General features: G+C 41.6%; 1 protein-coding gene across 5 annotated transcripts in view; it reads left to right on the forward strand.

Moving 5' to 3' along the window:
* Positions 1-26535, forward strand: part of Sh3rf1 (SH3 domain containing ring finger 1) — a 152896-nt gene extending 126361 nt beyond the window's left edge. For all 5 annotated transcript variants that reach the window (XM_074055007.1, XM_074055010.1, XM_074055009.1 and 2 more), the window contains 4 exons: positions 1936-2195; positions 3969-4330; positions 14450-14808; positions 24143-26535. In XM_074055007.1, coding sequence (XP_073911108.1) covers positions 1936-2195; positions 3969-4330; positions 14450-14808; positions 24143-24311 — 1150 coding nt within the window. In that variant the 3' untranslated portion in view covers positions 24312-26535. The remainder of the gene's footprint in view (positions 1-1935; positions 2196-3968; positions 4331-14449; positions 14809-24142) is intronic.
* The last annotated feature ends 334 nt before the right edge of the window (positions 26536-26869 follow it).

The following is a 26869-nucleotide window of genomic DNA, read 5'->3' on the forward strand; positions in this document are numbered from 1 at the left end:
TATCCCCAATTTAATAAATGAGGAAATTGAGGCACAGAAAGATTAAATAACTTGTCTGCAGTCACAGTGAAGAACTGCTCAAACCCATGAGGGCTGGCTCTGCATTTATTCCATTAACTTGGTTATGGAATTAACCTCTGAGTTCTGGCAATTAATTTTTATAATACAGTCAGAAATAAAAATTCCTTAAATATGGCATAGATCCATTTCAAATGAGGACAGTTTTTCTCCTCAGGGAACATTTGGCGATATCTGAATGTAATTTGATTGTCACAGTGAAGGTGGGTGGAGGCCAGAGATGTTGCTAAGTTCTGAAATACACAGGACAGCCTCTACCCACCCCCACCCCCCCAAAAAAAAATCACCTGGCCCAAAATGTCACTGAGAATGGAACTCCCATAGACTGATAGAAACTTGGTATAATATACTTTGTATGATTATGTGAGCATAATAGCCTCACATAATAAAGGTTTTTCTTTATTTAAAGATAGCATACCATCTGGTCACTGAGCCTCAGAAACTAAAATGAATGACCTATAATGAAATAGACACCCAAGGAGCCCCAAGTTTTGACCACTAGACTCTTTAATAAGCGGTCCAGGTTTAACTGTGTTAAATCATTCTTCAAACCTCTTGATTTTAAACAAATGGCTTAATGAACTGACATGTTTGTCAGCTGTTGCCCTTGATTTATAGGTTGGCCAGCAGCCTATTGTTGCAGATGGTGACAGAATGTGAGCTATAATTTGACTTGCAAATTTCTAATCAATATAAACCTTCTTTTCTGTACATGTTAAAATCTACATTCAGAATCTAGCTCATCCAGAAAACGGCAGATAAAACCTCCCTGGTGTAAAATAATAATAATAATAAATAAGGGAGAAACAAAAAACAATAAAACGTGAAGTTAGTAAAGGAAAACATTTTTTATGAAAGGTTCAAAAAACAAATTACTAAAAGTGTTTAACTCTGGAGAATAACTTCTTATAGTAAATGCTCTGTTATCCAACATGGTAAATAAGAAAGATATTCATGTTAATGAAATACTCTGCCTAGTAGAAAATAGTCATCACTTCAGTGAATTTAGACTATCAAAAAATACATTACACAGTGCTACTCTGCACTTAACTAAATTCAACTAGTAAGTAGAGGTTTGGACCTGGCGATATAGTGGAGGAATAGAAAAGAACCATTTTACCCTGGCCCTGCCTTCAAGGAACTTATACTGTCATCAGTATTTAATAGTGAATTTATTTTTAAAAACATACCACCTTTTGAAATCAAGGGCTAAACTATAAACACTGTGTGAAGTACATAAACTAAATAAAGGAAGTCACCTACATGAAACAGTAGAAATGTAAGGTCTTACACTTGAATCTGAGGCATGGTTTCTTAAAGTTGTGACATTTGTGTTGGATCTTGAAACATACATGACACTGAGATAGTTCAAGAGAAGCCAGAAAGGACATTCCAAGGCTGTATGTATGTATGTATGCACACATGTGTAAGTGTGCATACACAGACACTTGTATGATGTGCTAGAGGGAAGTAGACTTCAGAGAACAGGAGCAAAGCTATGGAAATACGGATATTGTAAGGGAATAAACCTTGTTCTATAGGTGAAACCGAGAATCCAGGGCCTTGAACGTCAGTGGAGGTGATTGGCTGGAAATGGGAAGTTGAACCCAGTAACTGTGTATTCTTAGGCAGAGTATGACGTGTGGCTTCTGGTGACTCAGAAGAATTTTCAAGACTGTTCTCTGCCTTGGGGCCATCATTTCTTTGAGTTTGCTATTCTTAAAACTTTGTAAATATAATTCCATTTGTTTTTAAAATGTTCTGTCTTAAAAGCTCTGTGTCATTTTCTTATATATAATCGATCTGTCTCCTATTTTGCTGATGGATTGAGTTTTTCATCTTTTTCTGTCTTGGCAGGGCAGTGACAAATGCTTCTCAAGCTAAAGTCCCCATGTCTACTGCAGGACAGACAAGTCGGGGGGTGACCATGGTCAGTCCTTCTACTGCAGGAGGACCTGCCCAAAAGCTCCAGGGAAATGGTGTGGCCGGGAGTTCCAGTGTTGTTCCTACGGCTGTGGTGTCAGCAGCTCACATCCAGACAAGTCCTCAAGCCAAGGTCCTGTTGCACATGACTGGACAGATGACGGTCAACCAGGCCCGCAATGCTGTGAGGACAGGTAAGAAGGAAACCGGATTAGAGCACGTAGGAAGAGTTCACCTGCCTTGTAACAGATCATTTATAAACAGATGTTGAGAAAAGAAGGTATAATATGAAAATAATAACATTAGGAAATAGAAAGAGGCAAAATTCAGTCACTGGTACTATGTAAGTCAGTTTTCATCACTACAACAAATACCTGAGATAAACAATCTGAAAGGAGGAAAGATTTATTTTGACTCATGGTTTCAGAGGTGCGGTTGTTTGGTCCCGTTGCTGTGGACCTGTAGTGAGGCAGAGTGTCATGGAAGAAAGAGTGTAGTGGAGCAGAGCTACTTATTTCATGGCTGCCAGGAAGCAGAGTGTGACAGGAAGGGACCACAGAAAAGATGTGGTCCCTTCAAAGACATGCCCCAGTGGCCTACTTTCTCCATCCAGGCCCCATCTTCTATCAACCCATTGATGAAGTTAGTACCTTTATGCTCCAGTTCACCTCTCAATAGCGCCACCAGCTGGTGAGCAAGCCTTCCACACATGGGCCTCTGCAGGAGACAGTTCATGTCCAAACCACAGCAGACACTCTATATCTGTTTATTTGGGCTAAGCCTGCCTTGCACATTAACTCAAACTGATCTACTGATCTGTAGTTTGAAATAAATTAGGTTGATCCTAAGAATGCCAGCAGTGCAGTGCTTGAAAATAGGATTTCTGTAGTCAAGACCATGGTCGCAATAGATATGTGACTGCTGTATGAGTTTCTGTTAACCAATGTGCTGATTATTTTTGATAAATCTAGTCACAAGTGTTTTGTTTTTTTTTTTAGACTCAGTGGAATCTTAAGTGGCCCTCTTAGTTCTGTAGCATTGAAAACTTTCTTAGAGTCTTGGGTAACAATGGTGGGATAAGCCAGGTGCTGGTGGCTCACACCTGATATTCTAGCTACTTAGGCAGCTGAGATGAAGAGGATCATAGTCTGATGGCAGCCCACACAAAAAGTTTATGAGACCCCATATCAACCAATAGTCGGATGCACTGGTGCATGCCTACCATCCCAGCTGCGGCAGGAAGCATAAAATAGGAGGATCTTGGTAAAAAGATCCTATCTCTAAAATAACTAGAGCAAAAAGGGCTAAAGATATGACTCAAATGGTAGAATGTCTTCACAGGAAGCTTGAAGCCCTGAAACAAGGGAGGGGTAAACTAAAGGCTTGTGAATTCTGTCATAATAAAATAAAAAGACATAGCCAGATGCTATGCCTGCAATCCTAACTACTCAGGAGTTAGAAAGCAGGATTGCAGTTCAAAGCCAGCCTGGGAAAATAGTTTGTGAGACCCTATCTCAAAATAAAGGGCTGCTGGGGTAGCTCAAGGTGTAGACCCTGAGTTCAATCCCCAGTACCACAAGAAAAAAAATTTTTTAAAAGACAAAAAATGGTTAATAAGAGAAGGACTCAAGGCTGGTGTGGTTTGACACTATGGAGAGCCATCAGAAACTGGCTGAGTGACTCCAATGCTGTGAAAAGTTAGGCCCTGTAACTAAAGGGTCTTGAGATTATAGCTGACCTTCCAGATACTCAACAATCTCAGTGAGCTGAACTGGAAGGAAAAATAGTGTTTAGGGATCCAGCTAAAACTTAAGTGCACTTAAACCACTCTATATCCATTCTTCATCGTAATAAATGGCAGTGGCAACCTTCCGTTATGGTCTGATGCAGTGAAATGATGCATATTTTGGTGAGTAGCATTTAATTGAAAATTGACCTTTGCTGTGTTCCCTCCTGTTGTCTACCAGTGACGGCACATAACCAAGAACGCCCCACGGCAGCAGTGACACCCATCCAGGTGCAGAATGCTGCGTGCCTCGGCCCTGCATCTGTAGGCCTTCCCCATCACCTGCTGGCCTCCCCACAACCTCTGCCTGCAATGGCAGGTCCTGCTGCCCACGTTGCTGCCGTCAGTATAAGTAGAGCCAATGCCCCCCTGGCCTGTGCTGCAGCTGCTTCGTTCACATCCCCGAGCATCACCACTGCCTCTCTGGAGACCGAGCCCAGTGGCCGGACAGTGAACATTCTCCCTGGACTGCCCACATCTCCTGACAGTGCTGCCTCAGCTTGTGGGAACAGTTCAGCAACCAAGCCAGACAAGGACAGTAAAGTAAGACCTATTTCCTGTTTCTCTGCCCATGCTCTGTCCCATAGTTTCCAGTTAATGAAAGGACTTACTGTTCCGTAATCCTTCAGGCGCTTACCATGAGCGAATCACCATGCCAGGTGCTAGGAACACTGTGGGGAGGAAACTCGGGCATCACCTTGTCCTCTTATCTACATCTTGTATTTCTCTACATTTAAACATCAACCAGTTTCCAGGCCTTCTGTTGGTGGGTAGGGAGACCACAGTGAGTAAGACTTAGTCACACATCCTCTTGAAGTTTAGTCACATGGAGGGAGTTCCTTCACCCTTCACTTACTCATGCCCTCATCATTTTGTCATCCTAACTTTTCCTTGTTCACTTGGGTCTTGATTATTGAATATTTTAGTCTTTAGAAACAAAGCAATACAAAAAATTTAATATATGAGGAGTTGGGAAGTAGCTCAAGTGGTAGAGCGCCTGCCTAGAAAAGCCCTGAGTTTAAACCCCAGTACCACAAAAAAAAATATATATATATTATAGGTTATATATATAATATATTATATAAATATATATATTATATAATCTATAATATATTATATATAATATATATGGTGTGTGTATATGTGGTTTGAAATTGGTAATCAAAAATGTTGTTTGTGGATTTAATTTATCTGTAATACATCCAACCATAATTAGCATTGTTCCTTGAGAAATAAGACCTGAAATACAGGGAAACTTTTTTTTTTTCTGAATCCATAGATTTTTTTTTTTTAAATCTCTCATTTGGGATTAAATTTTAAAGAAAATACAAAATAGAAATTGTTTAAAGGACTCACCCATGGTTGAGTTTGGAAGTGGATAATTTGAGGGAAGAGAAATTGAGACTAAATATCAACAGAAAGCGATGACAGCAAGGTCTGTATAATTGTACTGCAATGCTAGCTTTTTCCTCAGTATTTCATGCATACTCCAAAAAATCTAGACCAGTTCTGCAAGGCTTTAGGGGAATCATAAACTCTTAGCCACCTGGCTCACTAGTAATATATGTTGCTGTATTTAAATGGTTAGGGCAGCCTGTGCACAGAAATTTATAAGGAAATAAACTTTACAGCCCACTAAAAAGTTAATGTTTAATTAACTTTTAACATAAGAGTTTTTGAAAAAGATTGGTATCTGTTCAGTGTTTATAATTAACTGCATTAAGCTGATATGTCCAGTTTTGTTAATGGCTTTGAAAGAATGATAGTTTAGAGTTTAAGGCTTGGACAACGTGTCTCAGGGTCCTTGTTGCTGATGTGAATGGGCTCTTTAGCCCCTGCTCTCTGGAACTCCTAACCATAGAACTCATCCAGTCTCTGAGGCTTGTAAAGTACCCAGGGTAAACAGGATAATGGGTCCCCAAAGGTGTCCACCTCATAATCCCTGGAAACTTTGAATAGATTTCCTTATTGGTAAAAAGGACTTTGCAGGTGTGATTAAGTTAAGAGTTCTGAGTAGACCTAATGTTAAGCATAAGAATCTTCATGAAGGGGAGGCAGGAGGTCAGGACAAGAGAAGGAAAGGTGGTGGTCAAATAGAAGTGGCAGTGATGTGAAAAGGGGGCAAAAGTCAAGCAATGCAGGCAGAGTCTAGAGTCTGGAAAAGGGTAGGAAATGGGTTTTTTCCTATAATGTTCAGAAGAAATGTGGCCCTGTCAACACCTTGATTTTAAGACCTCATTTTTACCACAGAGTTCGTGGTAATTTGTCCTAGCAGCCGCTAAAAATATGACCTTAAGTATCAACCCTTTAGTACCTACCCATCTCTGACAAATGGCCACTGTCTCTGCTTGGGCACCTCAATGACTGTAAGTCCCCTAGCTTCAGAGGACAGGTCCCTTGCCATCTTCAGACAGCTCTTACTCAGAAGTTTATTGAACACGTATCTGTCTGCCTGAGCCCTCTTTTTTTTAACAGATCACATAGAAAATGCCAGTCTCAGGGTTGCCCCTTTCCTTATGTCTTCTTTCTCTCTCTCTTTTTTTAATCGAGATACTGGGGTTTGAACTCACGCCCTCACGCTTGCTAGGCAGGCGTTCTGCCACTTGAGCCACTCTGCCAGCCCTCTTTTTTCTTTATTTTTAAGACTATACTTGGAAGTTGTTTTCACCTCGTCTTATCTACTACCTCATTTAGTGTTCCAAGTCCACTAAAGGGACTTTGCTAGTTGATATTGAGTAATTCTGTGATTATTGTCACTTAACAATTGTGAGTCCTTACAATTAGAGTGTCATTTAGTCCACATTCCTACATCATGTCTACAAGGGAATCATGGGAGAGTCTGCCAGATGCCACATTGAAATCCAGATGTCTTCTACATTCTCTCATCTAAATAGTTATCCCATCAACTTTGCTGCTTCTTATTAGTAACAAACATCTCCTGGAAATGTCTCCCCTTCAGTCTTATTTCCCTTTTTAAGTGCTCATAAATCTTTCATCTAATACTAGATGGTCCCAGGTGGTCCACAAAATGCCTTGTCTTCTTTTTGAAAATTGGGACTACACATACCCCTCTTTTTTTTGTTGTTGATTTTATTTAGTTTAAACGAAATTATAACACAATTTCAAATATGTCTGACTTTATTATCTATCAGTCCCTTAAATTTTTGCTTTTTTAAAATGAAGCCACAACAACAAAGGACAATAATGTGTAGATTGATTTTTATCTTCAGGAAGATAATTCCTGGGCCACAATTCTAGAGGCTGCCTGGAATGAAAAAACCCTTCAAATGTCAATGTAGGATGAAGTCACTGACTCCTGTGACTCCAAAACAGTAAGAAATTCCACATAGAGTATAGTATGGAGGATTAACCAAAATATAGTTAAGACATCTGCCAAAAACTCCACGCACACCTCTAACACAACTACATCTGGTAATGTTTTTCAGATCACTGATTTAAAAAAACAAAAGTTTAAAAATTTGGTAATAGTTGTATATTACCAACAACAAACAGCAATTATTTTTGCTCCAGTTTTCTCGGGGACAATAAATAATTCTCCTGGGAGATAATGTGTTGTAGTGGAAAGCGCATGGAGTTTGGAGTATGACAGGACTGGGTTTACATCCTAGCTCTGTCACTTCGCAGTTCCTCAATCTGTAGAAGTTTTCAGCTTTGGTTCTTCATCTATAAAATATGCAGACAGCAGCAAGGGGACGCAGGCCACATATGGGGGATCACAGGTGGGGAAGGAGGGCTGGATGATGTAGTTGGCGAAGACGATGGCAATGATGACCTGACTGGTGGGCTCAACAATTAGCAGTGAGGCCCACAGACGGATGAAGCCAATGAAGCCCCCAAAGGCCTCTAAAATGTAAGCATAGCTGGCCCCTGACTTGGTGATGGTGGTCCCCAGCTCAGCATAGCACAGGGCACCGAGAACAGAAAAGAGCCCACCAATGGCCCATACGACTAGCAACAACCCATAGGAGGCAGTGTACACCAGCACCCCTTTGGGTGAGACAAAGATCCCTGAGCCAGTCATATTGCCCACCACCAGGCTGACCCCATTCAGCAGAGAGATCTTCTTAAATTGCACAGTTTCTGAGGGCTCTTAAGGGGGTGAACTGACATGTTCTTCCACCCTGAACTGGTTGGCTGAGGTGAGAAGGTGGTAGGTGGGTGTGGGGCTCCCGTGCTCCCTGGCTTCCATGGCAAGTGGCTCCTGCACACCTGTTTACTGTGGCCTCCGGTGGCCAGGCGCCTCCAGGATGCTGTATGGTGCTGCTGCCACCACGGCCACCAAGGCCCACATACCCATCTTTGCCTGTTGAATTGACTCTGATTCCAGATTCACCAGAATCCCTCGGAGATTACTGGTTGCATTGCAGTTGTTTATTTTCTCTGTATGCTGAGTGGAAGTCAGCCTGTCAAGAGTGTGCATTAGATTTCTGCTCCCAATCTCTTCCCATTCCCTCCATATCAGGATTTGTTCTTCTGTTCTAATATGATGATCCATCCCTTCCTTCCTCCCGTCTGAGAACCACCCCAGGTCTTTCTTATTCTTTTTGTTTCAAACATAGCTTTAAAATAGCCCTTTAAACGTGGGCCTTTTTGTCATTAGCATTTTGGCAAGTTTAAGTTCATTCTGATCCTTCGCCTTCTTGAATTGTAATAAGCTGTCTTATGTTCTTTGTTATGGACCCTTCCCTTGATCTTTTTGTACATGTCCTTTAAAAGTTTGAGCCCATTAGCCTGCTCCCTGGGGATTACGTCAGTACCTTTAAACCCCTCTACATTTTCCTCTGCAAGAATAATTTGCAATTGTATGGGTAGAGTTTCATTTTTGAGAGTCCTCCCATTCCTCTTGAAGCATCTTCCCTTTTGAATTTCATGTCATGCATACTTTCTCTTTGAACTTTTAAAATCAGTTCTTTCAGAGTTCAAATCTATCACCAGCTTCTTTTAGGGTGCTTTCTTCCCAGTTCTCAGTATTTCTGCCTCTCCAGCTGAGCATGTCCAGCCCCTGTCTGGTCTCTACTTCTCTCCCTTCAGCAGATGAGAATTAGATCCAAAGTTGCAGTTTGCTCATCCTTCTGTGGGATTAAACTATCAGCAAGTCAAGGGAAGAGTCTATCAGAGATTCGAGTTTTAGTGGAGACTTGCAGCAGATATGTGGGTATTTAACAATGCTATGCCCTTATTGTTTCTGTTGTCCCTTGTCATTTGGTGGTCATCATCATCATCTGTTTACTTAAATTTGCCAGCTAGTGCATGGTCTGTCCCCCAAAAGAGAGCAAGCCTATTGGCATCTTCTCCGTGCTCAGATGTCCTGCAGTGGGCTACCAGTGGCATTCTGCAGAGTGTCTGACTTTTTGATGGCAGCTCCTCACCTAGCTGGGCTGTTCCTTTTGAGCATTATTTTATTTGAAAGTGCTACCTCACAGTCTCAGGGGTATTTGAAAGCTGGGTTTTTTGTTCCAGAATCAAAATCTCTAGCCACCTTTTATATATGCACTTTGTATTTGATCAGTATTTTAAATATCATTCCAGTTATTTCTTATTTGGAATCCTGGACCTTTCTGTCATTCTTATTCTTTCTTCTATGAGATCCCTAATTTCTTCTATTATCAACAGATTAACAGCATTGTCTGGACATTTTTCTAAAAATGGACAGAAGGTCAACATTTAGTGCCCCAAATATCTCAACCTCAAATTCCTGATGATTTTCTCCTGTAGGGAGCCAACCTCAGGTTTTCTTCAGTCAATCAACTAATGTTTGAGGACTTTTCCTATTATTCTTGATTTTCTTAAGCAGAAAGTCCTACTTGCCTTTCAAATGTCTGTTGTCTTCTATTCTGAGCTCCTTTCCTTAAATCTTTACTGATCATTTTCTTTGCTCAAATGGTTTTTCCTTCCTTCCAGTTCTCATTTTGCTGTCAGAAACTAGACCATGTGTGTGCTTTGCCTTTTTAGTTTCTTAGGAAGAAACTACCCTCCCTGTTAAGCAGCCATAGGCACTGTTGCTGCTCTTGCTGAGAACGGCGATCCACACAGGTCTGCAGTGCAGGTCTGCAGTGCAGGTCTGCAGGATTCAGCTGAAAGGAACCTTTGTGATCTGCATTGTAGGAAATGAGTCTGGGGGCAGGGTTGTAACTCAGCAGTGCCTAGCATGTACAAGGCCCCAAGTTCAATCTCCAGCACCACAGAAGGAAAGAGAGAGTGGAGAAAGAGAAAGGAGGGAGAGAGAGTGCGGGGGTAAGGAGGAAGGGGGAGGAGAGGAGAAAGAAAGGAGAGAGAGAGGGAGGAAGAGAAGAGAAAGGAAGAAAAGAAGTCTATCCTCTCTTATTACTCCACAATGTAGCTGTGCTGTAGATGTTGCCATGTTGGATGCAGGGAAGAGAAGAGCGTGGGTGGGATCCAAATCCTCTCTCTCACCCCTTACTAGCACGGTGATTTTAAGCAAACTTAGAGAGCTTTAGGAAGTGAGAACAATAATCTCTATTTCATCAGGTTGCTGTGAGGAATAAATATGGAGACTCTCCTAGTAGCACTTAACAAGATTCCTGAACCTGGTGGTGTTTAACCGTCCCTAGAATTTCACATGGCCTTCCTTACAGAAGCCTCTCCTGGCCACTTGTGTCTCCAATGGCACCTGAGTCATTCCTCTCCCCTTACCCTGCTTTGTTCTTTGGCAGAGGGCCATGTTGTGTCCCTGCTTGACCACGTGAATGCGCACTGTCTTACTCCCTATTGTGTTCGCAGAGCCTAGCACATTGCCTGATTCATGTTTGATACTTCATAAATATTTGTTCAAAGTGTGCATGACTGTGATTAGGCAGTCACATGAATTAATTTTTTGAGATCCTTACTCAACAATAATGATTGAGTATAAGGAGTCTGGCATATAGATTATTGATGATTTATGGCCCAGGAAGACTGTCTTTTGCTAATTACCAGAAATTAGCATCTGAGAGTGAAAAGGAAGACTTAATGGGTAGAATGTTGTTAGTTTTATTATTGTTTGGTAAGGAACTCTGACCTGGTATTTCTCATAGTGTTCTCATTTTCTATTACATGACTAATAGAAAGGAATTCACTCAACTATCAGACTTTTTTGTTGTTGTGGATTGAACCTGGAGCTTCACACATGCTAGGCAAGCACTTTCCTACTGAACTCCAGCCTTTTGTTTTGTTGTTGCTGCTGTTCTGTTTTGTTTTGAGACAGGGTCTCACTGAGTTGCCCAGGCTGACTTCAAACTCATAATCCTCCTCTCTCATCTTCCCGGAATGTTGGGATTACATGCATGCACCAGTGTGCCCACCTAGAAAATATTTTGCAAGCCATGCTGCAGTGACTTCATATCTGCAATCCTAGCTGAGATCAGGTGGTTTGTGGTTCAAGGCCAGCCTGGGCATAAAGTTCACAAGACCCCATCTCAAGCAATAGCTGGGTTTGGTTTTGTGTACCTGTTATCCCAAGCTACAGAGGAGGCTGAAAGCAGAAGGATCTGGTTTTCAGGCCAGCCCAGATATAAAAGTTTGCAAGACCCCCATCTCAACAGAAAAGAGCTGGGCATGGTAGGACATGTCCGTCAGCCAAGCTTACAAGGGAAATTTAAAATAGGTTTATAGTCCAGGTTAGCACCTATGCAAAAAATGAGAACCTGTCTCCAAAATAACCAGACCAAAATGGCTGAAGGTATGGTACAGGCAGTAGAGCACCCATCTCTCTAGCATAAAGCCCTGAATTCAAACCCCAGTACCACCAAAAAATTTTTTTCTTATAGAAATTACTCTCTCTGATTATCTGCTGATCATTTCTCACCCCACATAGCTCTTTTCCTTATATGTAATGCTGTTTTAAATCATCAGATCTTCTGAAGAAAAAAATGTGATTCTAAAAACATCATTTCATTTGAGAATGATTTCTTGGCAAGCCACAGGATATGAGTTGTTAAGGATTGTGATAAAATCTATGAGGGGGTAGTAAGGAAGAAATCTACGCCTCCTTTTCATGTGTGCTAACATGACTTGTTAAAAATTGCTTTGTTACAATGTTGTCTGTATTAATTCTTCCATAATTTTCATACCTAGTGTTGGGTTTTGAAATAAACTAAGGTGTCCTTAGATGATGTGGCTGAATTTGCAAAATTATCTCTCTCAAGTGGCACATTGTTCTGCTAATAGAGAAAACATGAGAATATGATACTAACAGCACAGCTCCTTGCAACCAAGGACACATCTTTCCTGTGTTAGCACCCCCACCTCCACCCCTTGCCCCCTGCCACAATACCTAATCCTCTGCCTGCTGCTCCATGAGCAGTCAGCAGGGGTTGATGGTGATAGCACATCCCTTAGAAGTCATTAAAGCAAGCTGTAGTTAATGTGTTTAATCATTTTCGATGAACCAAGTCGTCTTTCTTCTTAATCACTTTAGAGGCGTTCCCTGCATGCAATTCAGTTATCTGACATTCTTCCGAGTGCCCAGTACTGAGCTTTTAAGCAACATCTTTAACTGTGGCTTGCTGAGATTGTAATCCATCAATGGACTTGATATTCTCGGTGGATCCATGGGTATCCAGGAATTAGAGGGGTCTTTCTCTTACATCATGGCAGGAGAAGCCGGAAGTTGCAGCCGATAGCTACCTTAGAAGTGTAACTTGTCAGACTCTATTCTTTCCCAGCTCATTTCTTGACTCCTCCAACCCCAGACTCCCTACAAGAAGTATTGGCAGTCAGACCACTTCATCACAAGGCAACACTTTATTTTCTCTGACTTTGGGAAATCCAAAACATTATTATGTCTTCTTAGCCCTGAGGAAGCTAAATATTTTCCCTTCTTTCCACTGACCTTATCCTCTTGAAGTATTTTCCTGGCCTCTCTGCTTTAATAGGTGCAGGGCTCTGTACTTCGTACAGTTACTACACTCAAGTGGTTCAAGTTTGCAGGGTCATATAGTGGAATGCATATGGTAGCCCCTTAGAAATGTGGCATTGAATGAGTAAAGCAAAGCCCAGTACGATGAGTTGAGGCTGAGCTTTGAGAAGAAATGCAAAAGGGTCTTCCTCAGCCTAGGAGAGGGGGTGAGGGTCCCCTGACTGTGCTCATGTATAGCTGCAACCACACAGGACAAGGTGACCCCAGCACTCACTCCCTTTCCACTCCTGGCCCACGTGATTGATACACAGAGCATTACCAGCATTAAGCAGATGGGACGAGGATGCATTTCCTAGGAACGCCGCTCATCATCTGATAAATGGTTGCTCTGGTCTCCTTTTGTTCTGCCATTCCATTTCTAATGGAATTGTGCTATTATAGATTGAGATTCATTTCCCAAAGGGGTTTTTACTGAGTCTGACTAACTCATATTCCCAAGAATTCCTCAGTCTTATGTCTCCTTGTGGGACCCTCATAATTCCATGGTCCTGCTGGTGGACCTTAATTCTAATTTGCTTATAGTTTTCTAAAGAAATAATTCTCTGTGAACTGTTTCATTTCTGAGCAACGTTTCTATTCAGGGAACCTAATGATACAGTTGACATCTTAGTACAGAGGTTTAAGATGGTTATTTTGCGTGTGTGATACTGGGATTTGAACTGAGGGTCTCGTGCTTGCTACGCAGGCACTCTGCCCCTTGAGCCACTCCACCAGCCCAAGAGGGTTATTTTTAAATGATGATGTTAAACCTGATGAAAAGCAAAACACTCACGAGTCTGAGAATGAAGGAGCGCTACCTCAAGATCTGGCTTTCTTTACAAAGAAGGAATATATCAAAAGGGACAGAAGTTCAAAAGATGGCTTCTGAGGAAAGAGGATTCAGGGGAAGACTGTTTTTAAACTTGGGCTTGAACTCAGGGCCTCATACTTGTTTGGCGGGTGCTCTACCACTCAAGCCCCCAATCCTTTTTTAATTCCTTTACTTCCAGATAGGGTCTCATGCTTTTGCACAGCTACCTCCACCTCTGTGTAGCTGGATTGTAGGCATGACCCACTACTCTAGGCCCCAGAGGAAACCCTTGTTGCACATTTGCCTACAAAAAGAGATATAAAAATATTAATATACCAAAGCTTTTCTTAAAATTTTGTGGAGTTGTTTTTGGATTTCCAATCAAGGAATTTTATGCACAATAGACTTCTGTTATTGATTAGTTAAGTTTAATCAAGGTGGTGACATGTGAGAAGTGGGGCCATCCTTAGTTCTGATCAAGACATCATTCCTGTAAATAAGCTCTGTGGATGTGGCGAGAATGCTGTGAGGTTTGTATTTATTTCAGCATGCCTTCAGCTATCTTGCCATAATTAAAGACAGGATAGGCAGAATTTCAGGAAATTAAATCCAGAATCTGAAATTTGCATTGTATTCTAAAATAACTGCCTGTGTTTTAATCAAACAGAAATACAAATTGGTAAGTTTTTTGTTTCACGTCTTTTTTTTAATCTACTTACCTTACTACCTAGTAGAGTGAACAACGAAATGTCCAAAACAAACAGAAGCATGCAGGCAGAAAGGGAGAGGCAGCAGCAGCAAAGGGTCAGGTTAACATCACACAAAATGATGAATAACCAGACATCAGCAGAAATAATTTCAAATTAAAACTACTGGCTCTGTAGATTACAGCAGCCACAGTACTCCTACTAATGTTTATGTTTCTTTTTTCTAGAAAGAAAAAAAGGGTTTGCTAAAGTTGCTTTCTGGCGCCTCCACAAAACGGAAGCCCCGTATGTCCCCCCCAGCATCACCCACCCTGGAGGTGGAGGTGGGTGGTGGCGAGCTGCCCCTGCAGGGAGCCATGGGTCCTGAGCTGCCGCTAGGGGGCGCCCATGGCCGGGCCGGCTCCTGCCCCGCCGATGGGGATGCACAGGTGGCCTCGGGAGCGTCAGGAGCAGCCTCAGCCCAGGAAGCCTTCCATCGCAAGACCAGCTCCCTGGACTCCCCTGTGCCCATCGCTCCACCTCCCCGGCAGGCCTGTTCCTCCCTGGGACCTGTCATGAATGAGGCTAGGCCTGTGGTTTGTGAAAGGTGAGTTCATTCACTCCAGGAGAATCCTAAGAAATGAATAGCAAGCTTTATGCCTGAAAGTTTCTTCTGATATGTAAGACATTTTTCTGTAGCCTCCTAAAAAATTTTAAACTGAAGTTGTAATAACAAGTTCTGACTTTGTTTTTCACTTGCTCTAACATACTGTAGACTTTTTTCCTTCCGTGCTGCTTACCAGCCTTGCTTTTGTTTCCAGTCAACCATTGGAGAACTGTATGGAGATAGAATCTGTCAATCACTGGAAACTCGCACAGACTGACTTCCTTCTTCTTGCTTCTTCTCCATTGTTAGCAGACCCTCCCTGTTTTTAATCCTTTGTCTTTGTAGGGCTTACATCATTACCTGATGGTGTTGTAGCAACTGGAGAATTCTGCCAGCCAGAGAATCCTTTTCTTCTTCCTCCTGAGCCACAAGAGTGTGTGGCTCAGTTCTCGGTTCTCACTCCCCTCCTAGCCCAGTGACTTGGTTCATTTATTCTCAGAATCATGAGCTCTGTTTCAGTGATTCTGGCCTTGAATACTGATTACAAATGGAAGCAGTTCTGTTTGATACAGCCAGTGGGGATCGAGGAGTGTGTTAGGAAAGAAAATATTCTTAATATGGCAAATATCTACTAGGATTATGTGAACTGAAAAGCAAAATACTATTCATTGCCCAAGAAAACGTCATGAAGAACACTAACAATACTATACTCTTTTCATATAACGTATAAACATTTACTTATCATTTCTGTAAGTTTCATTCCCTCTAGACCTGCATTTCATAAATAAATTTCCAATTCACGGAGGTGTTGCCTTTTGGTAGCATTTTCTGTGTCACTGATTTGATTTTGTTGTTGAGACATGATCTTGACTTCTTGCCCAGGTAAGTCTCAAGCTCCTGAGTTCAAGTAACACTCCTGCTTCCACCTACTGAGTTGGTTAGGACTGCCAGTGCCACTGTACCTGTTTTGTATTGCAGATCTGCAGTCATACTATAAAGTATCATACTTTATTTTTTTCCATTTTTATTAGGATATAGTCCTTGTATGGGGGGATTCGTTTTGACAATTCCAAATAACCTTGCATTGTACATTGGTTAAATCGCCCCCACCATCTCGCCCCACCTCACCCCACCTCACAACTCCCTTCCTGCCCCTCTTAAAGCAAGTGCAAGAGGTTTCATCATTATTTGTATATATATATATATGAAGCCCATCAACTGCATTCCCTCACCTTCATCTCCTCCATTCACGCTGCCCCTCCTACAAATACCCCTCCCCACACACTGTACCTATTTTACAGTCCTGTCTTTCATTAATTCCAAAGTCAATGTTCAAAGGGGTTTCTCAAAGTATCCCTGCTGTGATATGCTTAAATTCACCTTACCTTTGTATTTCGGATGGAACCGTGACAACATTTGTACTCACCAAAATCTGAAACTTTTGCTCATATGATTTTGTGGCACACTTTTTTGCTTAAAACTATGAAAAATGGAAAAGAATAAACATCAAACATGATGTGTGTATGTTCATAAAGTATATGATATATATTTTTAATAGTGAGGTAAAATAGTTTTCTGTAGTTCTGACCCTTACAAAATCAGTTTTGAAGCCAGATTTTACCCTAAAAGAGTATTCCCTCCATCTAAATGGAATCATTGTATCCTTCTCTCATTTATTGTGCTCTTAGTGTGTCCTGACTTCACTTCATCCTTTATTCTGAGAGTCAGCTTTTTTCCTGCAGCGCTGCTGCACTTTCTAGGGACAGTGCTTCCTGTCCCTGGAGTTTTACTCCAGTTACTGTACCTTTCTTTGATCTTAAAGCTTCCTCTCTCCTCCAGGCATTGATCTGCAGGTTTTCCATGCCCCGAGGCACTCCCCCTTCTTTTCCCTATCCTTTGTGGGATTTGCAGGACTGTTTGGAACGCTGGTTCACTTTGCTCAGACTCTCCCAGGCCTTGGCTGAGCACTGTTGCTGCCCCACCCCCACCCCCGCCCCTGTTACGCATTTCATTTCAGTTGCCAGATGTCCTCAGTTTCAGTGGCTCCTGCATTCCAGCCCCTTCCTCTTAGATGGGCTCATTTTGAACAGCAGGCTCCTGCTGCTCAGTGCATCTGAAAAGGAGACAGGTGATGGCGGTTCAGGCAGCCGGGGATGCAGATCAGACAAGGAACATGGAGAATTTAATGACAGGACAGATGGGCCGGAGCACTCCGGAATTTTCTGGGAAGTTTTTATATAATCATTTCAATTTTTAGAAGTGGAAAGGGGGCCTTTGGAGAAGATGTCTGCCCAACTTTATTTTTTTACAATCCGTGTATGTTCAACGAAATATTAAATATAATAGCCAACCCCGCCAACTTTCCACAGCCGTCTCCCTTCTTACAATCATGGTAATGGTATTTATTTAGCTTGGATTCTTAGGTCTGTCTGCTGTAAAAACAGGAGAAAACTAATATAGGAAAACATATGATCCACTGGGAATAAAATTTTTTTGGTTAATAGGAAGTTACCAAGTATATAATTTAGGGATTACCTGTTTGCATATTTCAGAACTTTCAGCACAGTAGAAAAATACTCACTGCTCAAAGTGCAGGAAAGATTAACTTTCATAACAGTGATTCAGAATCTTCTGATTCCGCAATTTATAGTATAAATATCAACTTTAGCTCTGGCAAAATGTGGAAACCCAGGGTTGTTTGATGGAATTTTACTGCTAGAATTTCATAAAAATATTTTTTAGTATAATATTGGGACACTGTGACACAGGGTTCATCTACAGATTATAATGAGAACAAGTATTAAATCTCCTCTCAAACCATGATCCCATCTGTAAATCTTAAATAAAAGAAAAAAATGAATAAAGTAAAAAAAAAAAAAAAAAAAAAAGTAGTGCCCTCAAGTGCTGTCCAGGGAAAGAAGCAGTCACGTGACATAAAGACTTAAGCCACCTTGTAATAAGGAGGATGAACCTTGAAGTGTGTTGACAGGTCTTGGTGTCAGCTGAGAGAATTCTCCTGAGGAACAAAAGGATTCTTTTGTGTTTGTTAGAGACTGAAGAAAATAAGCAAGAAACAGCCCTGTATCCTGGAGGCAGAAAATGTATAATTGATGACAGCAGAAATAATAGAATAAATATTTTTAGGCTCTATTTTAGAAGGCTCAAGAAAAAAGTCATTAGGAAATGGCAAAGAGAAAATAGAAATAAAATGTATGACAGGTTTTTGATTTTGTGTGTGTGTATGTGTGAGCTAAAACACAGCAAGTCCACCTCTGTCTGTGTGTATTTTTAAGTTTAGGAATTACATACCTTTAAGCCCATCTCCAAAATTGGAAAAGAACCTGTGATCTTTGATCAGGGATTAAGCTGTACCACTTGGGAACATACAAATTGGATAGAGATAGATTTACAGAAAGGCAGTCGAGCTTAGCCAGCATGATTAATTTCTTTGAGTCAGTGACAATGAACCCTCTGGGTGAAGCAATGGACATAATTTACTTGGACTTTGAGCAAGCTACAAAGCAAGCTGGTTTGCCAGTGAAATACTTAATTGAATATGAGATTGCTGTGGCAAATGGCAGAAAGCAGTAAATGGTTGCTCACTGAAACCTGGGTGATGGATAGAGTGCTTCCCAGAGCCACAGGGCAGCCCATTTGGGTGATACCAAGGGAGATTAGAAATGACAGTGTGTGAACTACAGAGAACACCAGAGAGGCCAGAAAAATGAAGGAAATAGAAAATTCATACTAATAAAAGATTGCCAGTGCCTGTCCAGATGGAACAGTATAGCCCAAACCAGAAGAACTGGCATTGCCTGTCAATGAGTTTCTTCATATTCTAGCTGGAATCTGTCCCAGCTGCACTCTGGTAGGTATCCCAAAGCTGAGTGAAGGCCTGACAGCCACCCAGAGGCAGAGATTCATTCAGGGCATAGTCTGAGCCGCACCCTACCACTGCCTCCATGATGTTTTGTTCAAAGGGGCCAGGCCTGCTTTCCAGCAAACATAGTCAGTTTTTTACAGTTTTTTCTTTTTTTCAGTTGTACATTTCAGCAGCACTAAGTGCATAGACATCATGCAGCCATTGACCCCTGTCGATCTCGAGAAACGTCATCTTCCCACACTGAAACTCTGTATTCTTTAAACAGTTCCCCCCGACGCACTCGTTCTCCCCTTCCCCAGGCCCTGAAAATACCACCGTACTTTCTGTCTCTATGTCTTGAGTCCCTTGTAAGTGGAGTCCTGCAATACTGATCACTTTTTGTGTGGCTTATTTTACTTGTCATAATGTTTTCAGGGTTTTTCCTTTTTAAAGAATGTTTACATTTCCAAAAACAGTTTTACTATATGACTAAGACTTTTCTTCCATCCTTTGACTTGCTTGATAAGAATTATCATGCGTACTGTGCTTGGTAGTGTGAGGCACATAAAGTGAATTTAGCATCATCTCACCCCTCAGCAGATTAGGGTCTGGTAGAAGAAATGAGACAGGGACACAGATGGTAATAATACAATGTAGACTGTGCTAAGTGCCATAAGAAATATACATGCAGTCCTTGGGGATTTAGTCAAGCATGAAATTACTTCCAGCCATGGGGCTAGAGATTTCACAGGGGAGAATTGGAGCCAGGCTTTGAGAGATTGATAGGGTGTGGATGGGAAGAGGGATTGTGAAAGAAATTCCCAGGGCAAGATGTCGCATGAACCAAGGTATAGAATGGGAGAAGTGAAGGCCATATTTGGGAGACACAGTCAGACTTTGGGGAGTATTAGATGCATTCCAGACACATTGGTGATGATAGCAGCACTAACTATAAAGAGAGATTAAGGCCAGATCTTTTGGGGGCTTTGTGTGCTACTCCAAGGATCAACCTTACAGGCATTGGGCACTGACACAGACATACAGAGTTGCCATTTAAGAATATTAATATGTGTGTTCTGTGTAGAATGGATTGGGGACAGGAAGAGATTTGAGGCAGGGAGGAGGTCAAAAGTAATGAGGTCATCAAGCAGGATGCTGACAATGACAATGAAGAGTAGTGGACAGGATGCAGGTTTTGGAGGTGGATCAGCAGGTAGCATGGAGAGTGGTCTGTGACTGGAGGTTGAGACCTGCCCAGGAGCCTGTGTCATGAGGACACCACACTCCGAGTGAGGCAGAGGGTGGGGCGGCAGATGTGAAGGCTTCCGCATCTGTGCCTTCCAGCTGTGTGCCGGTCTGTAAACATTCTGCTTGGCAAAGCTTTTTGCCGGAGATCACTGGCCTCTTGTGCCAGCGTCTGGCCTTCTGCAGCTGTATTAGAAGTCTCTATGCAAAACACGAGGCCCGAGGCCAGAGTCTGAACCGGACGGTTTCTAAGCAGAGTCTGTCACTGCTGCACCTGGTAGTCTTCACACGCTGAAGACTCCGTCACAGTTTCCATTATGCACAGGCTTTCTCACTCCACCCCTTAGAGGTTTATAACTTAGCAATGAAAATTTGCTCCCACTGGGAACTTGGCAGGAAGATTATGTTCTTAGCCCAGCAGCAGTTCTAGTTTAGAAATTTTTGACAAGATTGGTTTAGTGCATTTTATAAAATGCAAATATTAATCTAATTCACTTCAAGTTTTTCAGACTATTTTTGTTCCATTTTACCTGTAAGGCAGCTTGCAGAGAACTAGTGGGAAATATATCTCACAGGAGATCTACTCTAGAAATGTTTTGAATCTCTGGTACACTTTTTTCCAGAATTGTAAAGCTCTGCTTAAATTTTAACTTGCCCCAAATGTCAACTACATGATTGGTTTTTCTGTGGATTTTTAGCACGTTGGTTGGCATAAGACCTGAGGAATCTCTTCTGGATTCTGCCTTCAGATATGTCCATGATGAAGTTGTTTGTCTCACTTTTAAAGATGTCAGAGAAGGAATTCCAAAATGCTGTGTTAAATGTCATTACCAGGAAGATTCTTAAGTTGTGGCTTGAGGCGGTTTCCTGGTGAGAAGTGGCCAGCCACTGACTGGCCATCCTTCACACTTCCCCTCCTTGAAGTGTTGGCCCCTGGCTAGTCTTGCATCAGCTGTATGGTCATGGTGGCACTGAATCTTGGGGTGGCACTTTGTGTCCGTCATCATTCTAAGGATCTCCTGTCACTGTGTGTTAAGTACTCATTTAATTTACTACTTCCTAATCTACAGACAAGGGAACGGACACCTGAGATAACCGGCCCCAAATTAAGCCACTCTACATGACCTTAATGACCTGAAAGACCCCAGGTGCAGGCATCTCCCACCTGCGTCCTCCTCCTCCATCCCATCCTTGATTGACCCTGTGATCTGTAACTGCTCGTGTTTGAAGTACCTGAACCTTTTTCAGAAACAGTGAGCAGCCTTTATGTTGTGCTTTTGCTTCAGACCTTGGAGTATAATTTAGCCCCTGTGCCCAAGGGAGCTAAGTAATTGTTTGGGCAGCCACCTACCTTTGCAAAGATGCTGATTTTTTGTAGTCTAATATTCTGAGATTCTTGCTAGGGTCTGTCTTTTCTTTTTAGGGAAAAAGTACACAATTTTTATTAGTATTAACACACATTTGGGCCCACAGAAAATAGGTTGGTTAGAATCAACTAAGTGAGCTAAGTGTGGTGATGCAGCCTGTAATCTGAACAGGTGGGAGATGGAGCAGGAGGAGAGTCAGAGACCAGCCTGGACTACAGAGGGAGAACCTGCCTTAAAAAAAAAAAAAATCAGGTGTAAATCTGTAGCACTTACACTCAAGTGTGTTAAACATGGTCATGTGTTTAAAAAAAAGGAAAGGAAAAAGGGGAAGGTGGAGTAAGAAAGAGGTAGAAGGTGTGAATTTGATCAAAGAACATTATATGCATGTCAGGAAATTACAGTGCAGCCCTTTTGTACAAATACACTAATAATGGGGAGAAAGGGTGAAAAGAATGGACTGGGGGAATCCTTCATGCTGTAAGAAAAGGGCTTGGATTTGCTAAGCAGTTTTGTGAGAGTCTGCTTTTGATTATCAAAGTGGAATTGAGTTGCTGGAGCCAGGTAACATATAATCAAACTTTAAAACAGGCCAGTTTCACCAGGTACAGTATCACACACCTGTAATCCCAGATTCTCAGTAGGCTGAGACCTGTCTGAGCAATTTAGTGAGACACTATCTCAAAATAAGCTTAAAAAAGACCTGGGAATGTGGCTCAGAGATGGAGTACCTGCCTAGAGTACAGAAGGCCCTAGGTTCAATTATCAGCACTTTAAAAAAGAGGCCAGTTTCCCCAAAATCAGGAGATTCATAGCAACTTATTATAAAAGGGGCCTCACTTAACTAAGCCAGTATAAGGAAGGCCCCTTGGGTGTTAATCCTATAAGAGGGGAAAAAAAGATCTTTTATCTAATTTTTTTTTTTTTTGATGGGACTGGAGTTTAAACTGAGGGCTTCAGACTTCCAAAGCTGGTACTCTACCACTTGAGCCACACCGCCAGTCCCTTTTGCTGGGGTTATTTTGGAGATGGGGTCTTGTTAACTGTTTGCCTGGGCTGGCCTCAAACCTCAGGTCTCCCAATCTCAGCCTCCCAGTTAGCTAGGATTACAGGTATGAGCCACCAGTGCCCTGGTATGTGCTGGGTTTTTTTTGTTTGTTTTTTGTTTTTTTAGCTGACTTTGAGTAAAAAGTACAGAATTGTTGGGTGAAGCTGTGGAGGACAGGGCCCACAACATCAAGGCCTGTGGATAGACTTGCCTTGGTGTTGTCTCTGTCTTCAGGAACCGGAGAGGGGCAGAGAGCTATACAGGGGGTACACACCTTCATTATGCCAATGAAAGCTATTTGTGGTGTCAGCCACTTCTGATCCTATAGCGCAAGCTCAGATAGCCCAGAGGTAATGACCACTGAGCAGTGCTTGACTTTACTAAAGCATATTCAGTGAATATGGAAATGTTCAGGCAGATAGATGTATTGCAATATTGGCGTTGATTTTGAGACTGCTTTTTTCAGAGGGCATAGGGTCTTTCTTAATGTGAGTGATTCTGGTTTTTATGGAATGGAGACTGATGAAAGAACCAGCTTCTAGTAGACTTAACTGCAGCTGCAGGATCTGCTTCCAAAGTAGCTCGTTCATGTGGTACCCTCCATAGGAATGTTGAGTGTCCTCACCACCTGGTGATTTTTCCCAGTGCAAATGATCCAAGAGAAAACAAAGGGGAAGCCCCAATGCCTTTAATGACCTAGCTCAGATAGCATGTCACTTTTGTAATATTTTAGTGGTCACACAGGTCATCCTGTGCATTGTTGAAAAAGACACAAGTATGAGAATACCAGAAGGCAAGGATGGCTGGGGCTAACTGGGAGGTTGCCTAAGATAACCACCCATACCCCAGCCCCCACCCCACTGCCCTTTGGTTGAGAAAAGCAAAAGAGGAGTAATGGAAAGAAATGATGCTGGATAGAGGAAGATTAAAAAAAAAAATGGAGCCTAAAATAAGTCATTTCCATCTGGCTTCCTGAGCTGGAGACCATAATTCTCCATTTGGAGACAAGGAGGCATGGAGGCATAGGTAATATTCAGCTGGGCTGCTGGAGTGTTTAAGTGCCAGTTGCACCTTTTCCCAATGACATGTGAGTTGAGAATCAAGGAGAAGCAGATTACAAATATGAGACTAATGGAGACCAGAATGTCAACCTCATTACCAGTAGTGCTAGACTGAATTTTTTGTCACAGTCTTCTTCTTCATGGGAGAATTTGGCTACATAAGGCCAAGAGCACTTTCTCAAAATTGCTGCCTCACCCATGTCAAACTCCAGTGTCAGTGATACAGAAAGACAGCATTCCAGAAGACTGGCCTGACCTCTGTTCCCTCTGTGCATAATTATAAGATAGTACTGCAGAACTCACACAGCCTGTAAAGAACCAATTCAAAGAAGACAGAACCCACCTGCTCAGCAGCTACTTCTCTCAGTCTTACCAGTCAATAAATTGAATTTTCTCCTCTTGGAGTAGAGGGTAGGACAAAAATGGTTCCCCTCCTGGACAGTGGAATGAAGCTTTCTCTGTCTGTTCAGCCAAGAGACAAGCACTGAGCACAGATAAAAATGGCTCTCCCTGTGTAGGTCATTCAAACAAATCATTGTGGGTGTGGGACTGTGTATATCCAGACTCCATCTTTGTTAATACCAAGTCTCTATTAAGTGGAGACGAGCTGTGTTTTCAGTTTTTACAAACCCTTATAAACAAATTTATCTTGTTTCCTATTCTGTTTATGTTGAGGGCTGGTGCAGACTAATAGTACACCATTTTTGTTGCTGCTTTGAATTGCCGTAACTAAACTCTCCCCTCTCTCTTGTAGGCACAGGGTGGTGGTTTCCTATCCTCCTCAGAGTGAGGCAGAACTTGAACTTAAAGAGGGAGATATTGTGTTTGTTCATAAAAAACGAGAGGATGGCTGGTTCAAAGGCACATTACAACGAAACGGGAAAACTGGCCTTTTCCCAGGAAGCTTTGTGGAAAACATCTGAGGAGACATAACGCTGAGAAGGTTCAAGATCACACCACACGACAAAATAGCACAAAGCAATTTCATGGAAAGAGCACATCTGTGGACTTCAGGAGCTGGGCAGAGGATTGGTGTGCGACTCCAGAGCCCCCAAGTCCCTGCATGGTTATCCCAGCAAACAGAGTGAAAGAAGATGGTGTCTGGGTGGGTTTTATCATGGCTCTGATATGTAAGGTGTGCCTTGTACTGTCTGATGTATTATACAGAGAAATCTTTTTTTTTTAAAGATATATAACTAAAATGGACAATTGTTTACAAGGCTTAACTAATTTATTTTGCTTTTTTAAACTTGAACTTTTCTTGTAATAGATAAATTCTTTGGATTATGCTTTAAGAAATTATTAATTTATGAAGTGGTAGCTATGGAGAAGCTGGGTCATCTCCTGTTGAGAGCAAGAGATCCTTTTTGACATAGAATGCATCCCCCTGCCCCCATCCCCGTCCCCACCCTTACACTCCGCTTCTTTAAGACAGAAATGCCAGTTCTCTAATTTGGGTTTCCTTTTTGAGAAACCAAACACACACCTGAATCAGTATCAATAAGGGCCTGGGGTAGGGAGACAAAAACTTTAGAGAAGCTAGTGGGTCCCTGTCTTTCTAGTCTGATCAGGAATCAACCTGACACCTAGTCCTCAATTTAATTTTTTGGGCCTTTAATTTTCCTAGGATGAAATTAGTGACGTGATAAGGAAAAATAAAGCACAACCACTGACAGAAAAAAAAAGTATTCAGAAATGTATTGAGTTTTATAATAAAAGCAGTTCAACTCATCGTTTGGAAAGTAGGGGAAAGTGAAATTGTACTCACTGTCTGAAATGTAATTTCTGTTTTCCCCAAGTGATCTGCATGCCCAGGACACAATAAAACGTTTGTGAGATAGTGTGGTGAGTGGTGCACTCGTGTTAAAGTCAAAGGCTGTATGAAACACTGAAAAGTTTACATTCATCCATTGTGATTCTTTCTCTACCATCTTGCATGTGTTACTGGATTCCCACCATACTGTAGACTGCATGGTATGTATATTTCATTGCAATTTCCTGTTGAGGTTAGTTTGCACTCAGAATTGACCGATGCAGGAAGTGTAAAATAAACAGCATTCTCTTTTCTACCCCAAAGCCACTACTGACCAGGATCTCTTGAGTGCACTCGCTCCCCCTCTGGCAAAGGCATCCATTAGCCATCCCCCAAGTCGTTAGTAAAATGCTTTTATGTCCTCCCAGCAGAGACAGAAAGGACGGAGACTCTGCTCCTATAACTGTGCCGTTGAAGTTGTGCAGGGCTCGGCAGGAGTGAGTGTGCCCACACCTTACGACTGTGGCAGGACCCAGTGGGGCCTTTTTGTATTCACTCTTTGATGTCACTGGCCTCTTCAGTTTCATTCTGATGCCATGCAGTTGTGGGTCTGGGTAGTCCTGAAAAAACAGGCTGAAAAACTACAGCCTGGTAGTGAATGAGATTGTTACCACGGTTTTCTCATGGGAAGTAAGCAAAGAAATAAACAAACCTTTTCACTATTTTTTTTTAATTTACTTTTAAGAATTAAAGCTGGGAAATAGAAACATGAACTGAAAAGTCTTGGAATAGCAAGAGGTTTCATCGTCTTAAAAAGATATGTAACGTGGTCAAAAATGAAATCATTCCTAAGTTAGCCATTTTTTAAAATAAAACACTGTACATTATGTTCCTGTATGTTGAATTATTTTAAATACTTTACTTGGATATTCATGTAATATATAAAGGTTTGGTGAAATGAACTTTAGTTAGAAAAAAAAAAAGCTGACACCAGCTTTCATCTGTGTAAGTTGACACCAATGTGTCATGATATTCTTTATTTTGGGAAATTAGTGTATTTTATAAAAATTTTAAAAAGTAAAAAGACTACTACAGGTTAAGATAATTTTTTTACCTGTCTTTTCTCCATATTTTAAGCTATGTGATTGAAGTACCTCTGTGAATAGTTTCCTGGTATAAAGTTGGTTAAAATTTCATCTGTCAGTAGATCATTAGGGAATGTCATGTATGGGTTTCTGTTGGTTTTTGGAGACAGTAAGTAGATGGATTTTGTAACAAGGGCTTGTTACATGGTGATATGATAATGATAAAATTATAATTTATCATTCCTTTTCATGTTAATAATTTGAGGACTGGATAAAAGGTTTCAAGATTAAAATTTGATGTTCAACCTTTGTATGCCCCTTGTGTCAATCCTTAAATTTTTATTTATTTTTTAAAAAATTTTAACCTGGGATACTTTTGACTTAATTTCTACTTCATAAAAACTCTTTGCACACCTTTCAAACAGAAGACGCAAGAATCAGTCTGGTGGTTACCTGTCTAACCAAGAAGCCTTATTTATTTAGGCTTAAAGTCTTCAGAAGTATATATATAGCACTTTCCCTCCCCTTTCCCCGCTCAGGGTTACTAAAATAATTGGTAAGTGCTGGAAGTGGTCTCAGCCATAGATGGAGCAGACCTGTAACCCACCACGTGATAACTCATAGGTGTCAGCATGGCATGGGA

This window comes from Castor canadensis, chromosome 14 (genome assembly GCF_047511655.1).
Source record: "Castor canadensis chromosome 14, mCasCan1.hap1v2, whole genome shotgun sequence".
Taxonomy (NCBI): Eukaryota; Metazoa; Chordata; class Mammalia; order Rodentia; family Castoridae; genus Castor; species Castor canadensis.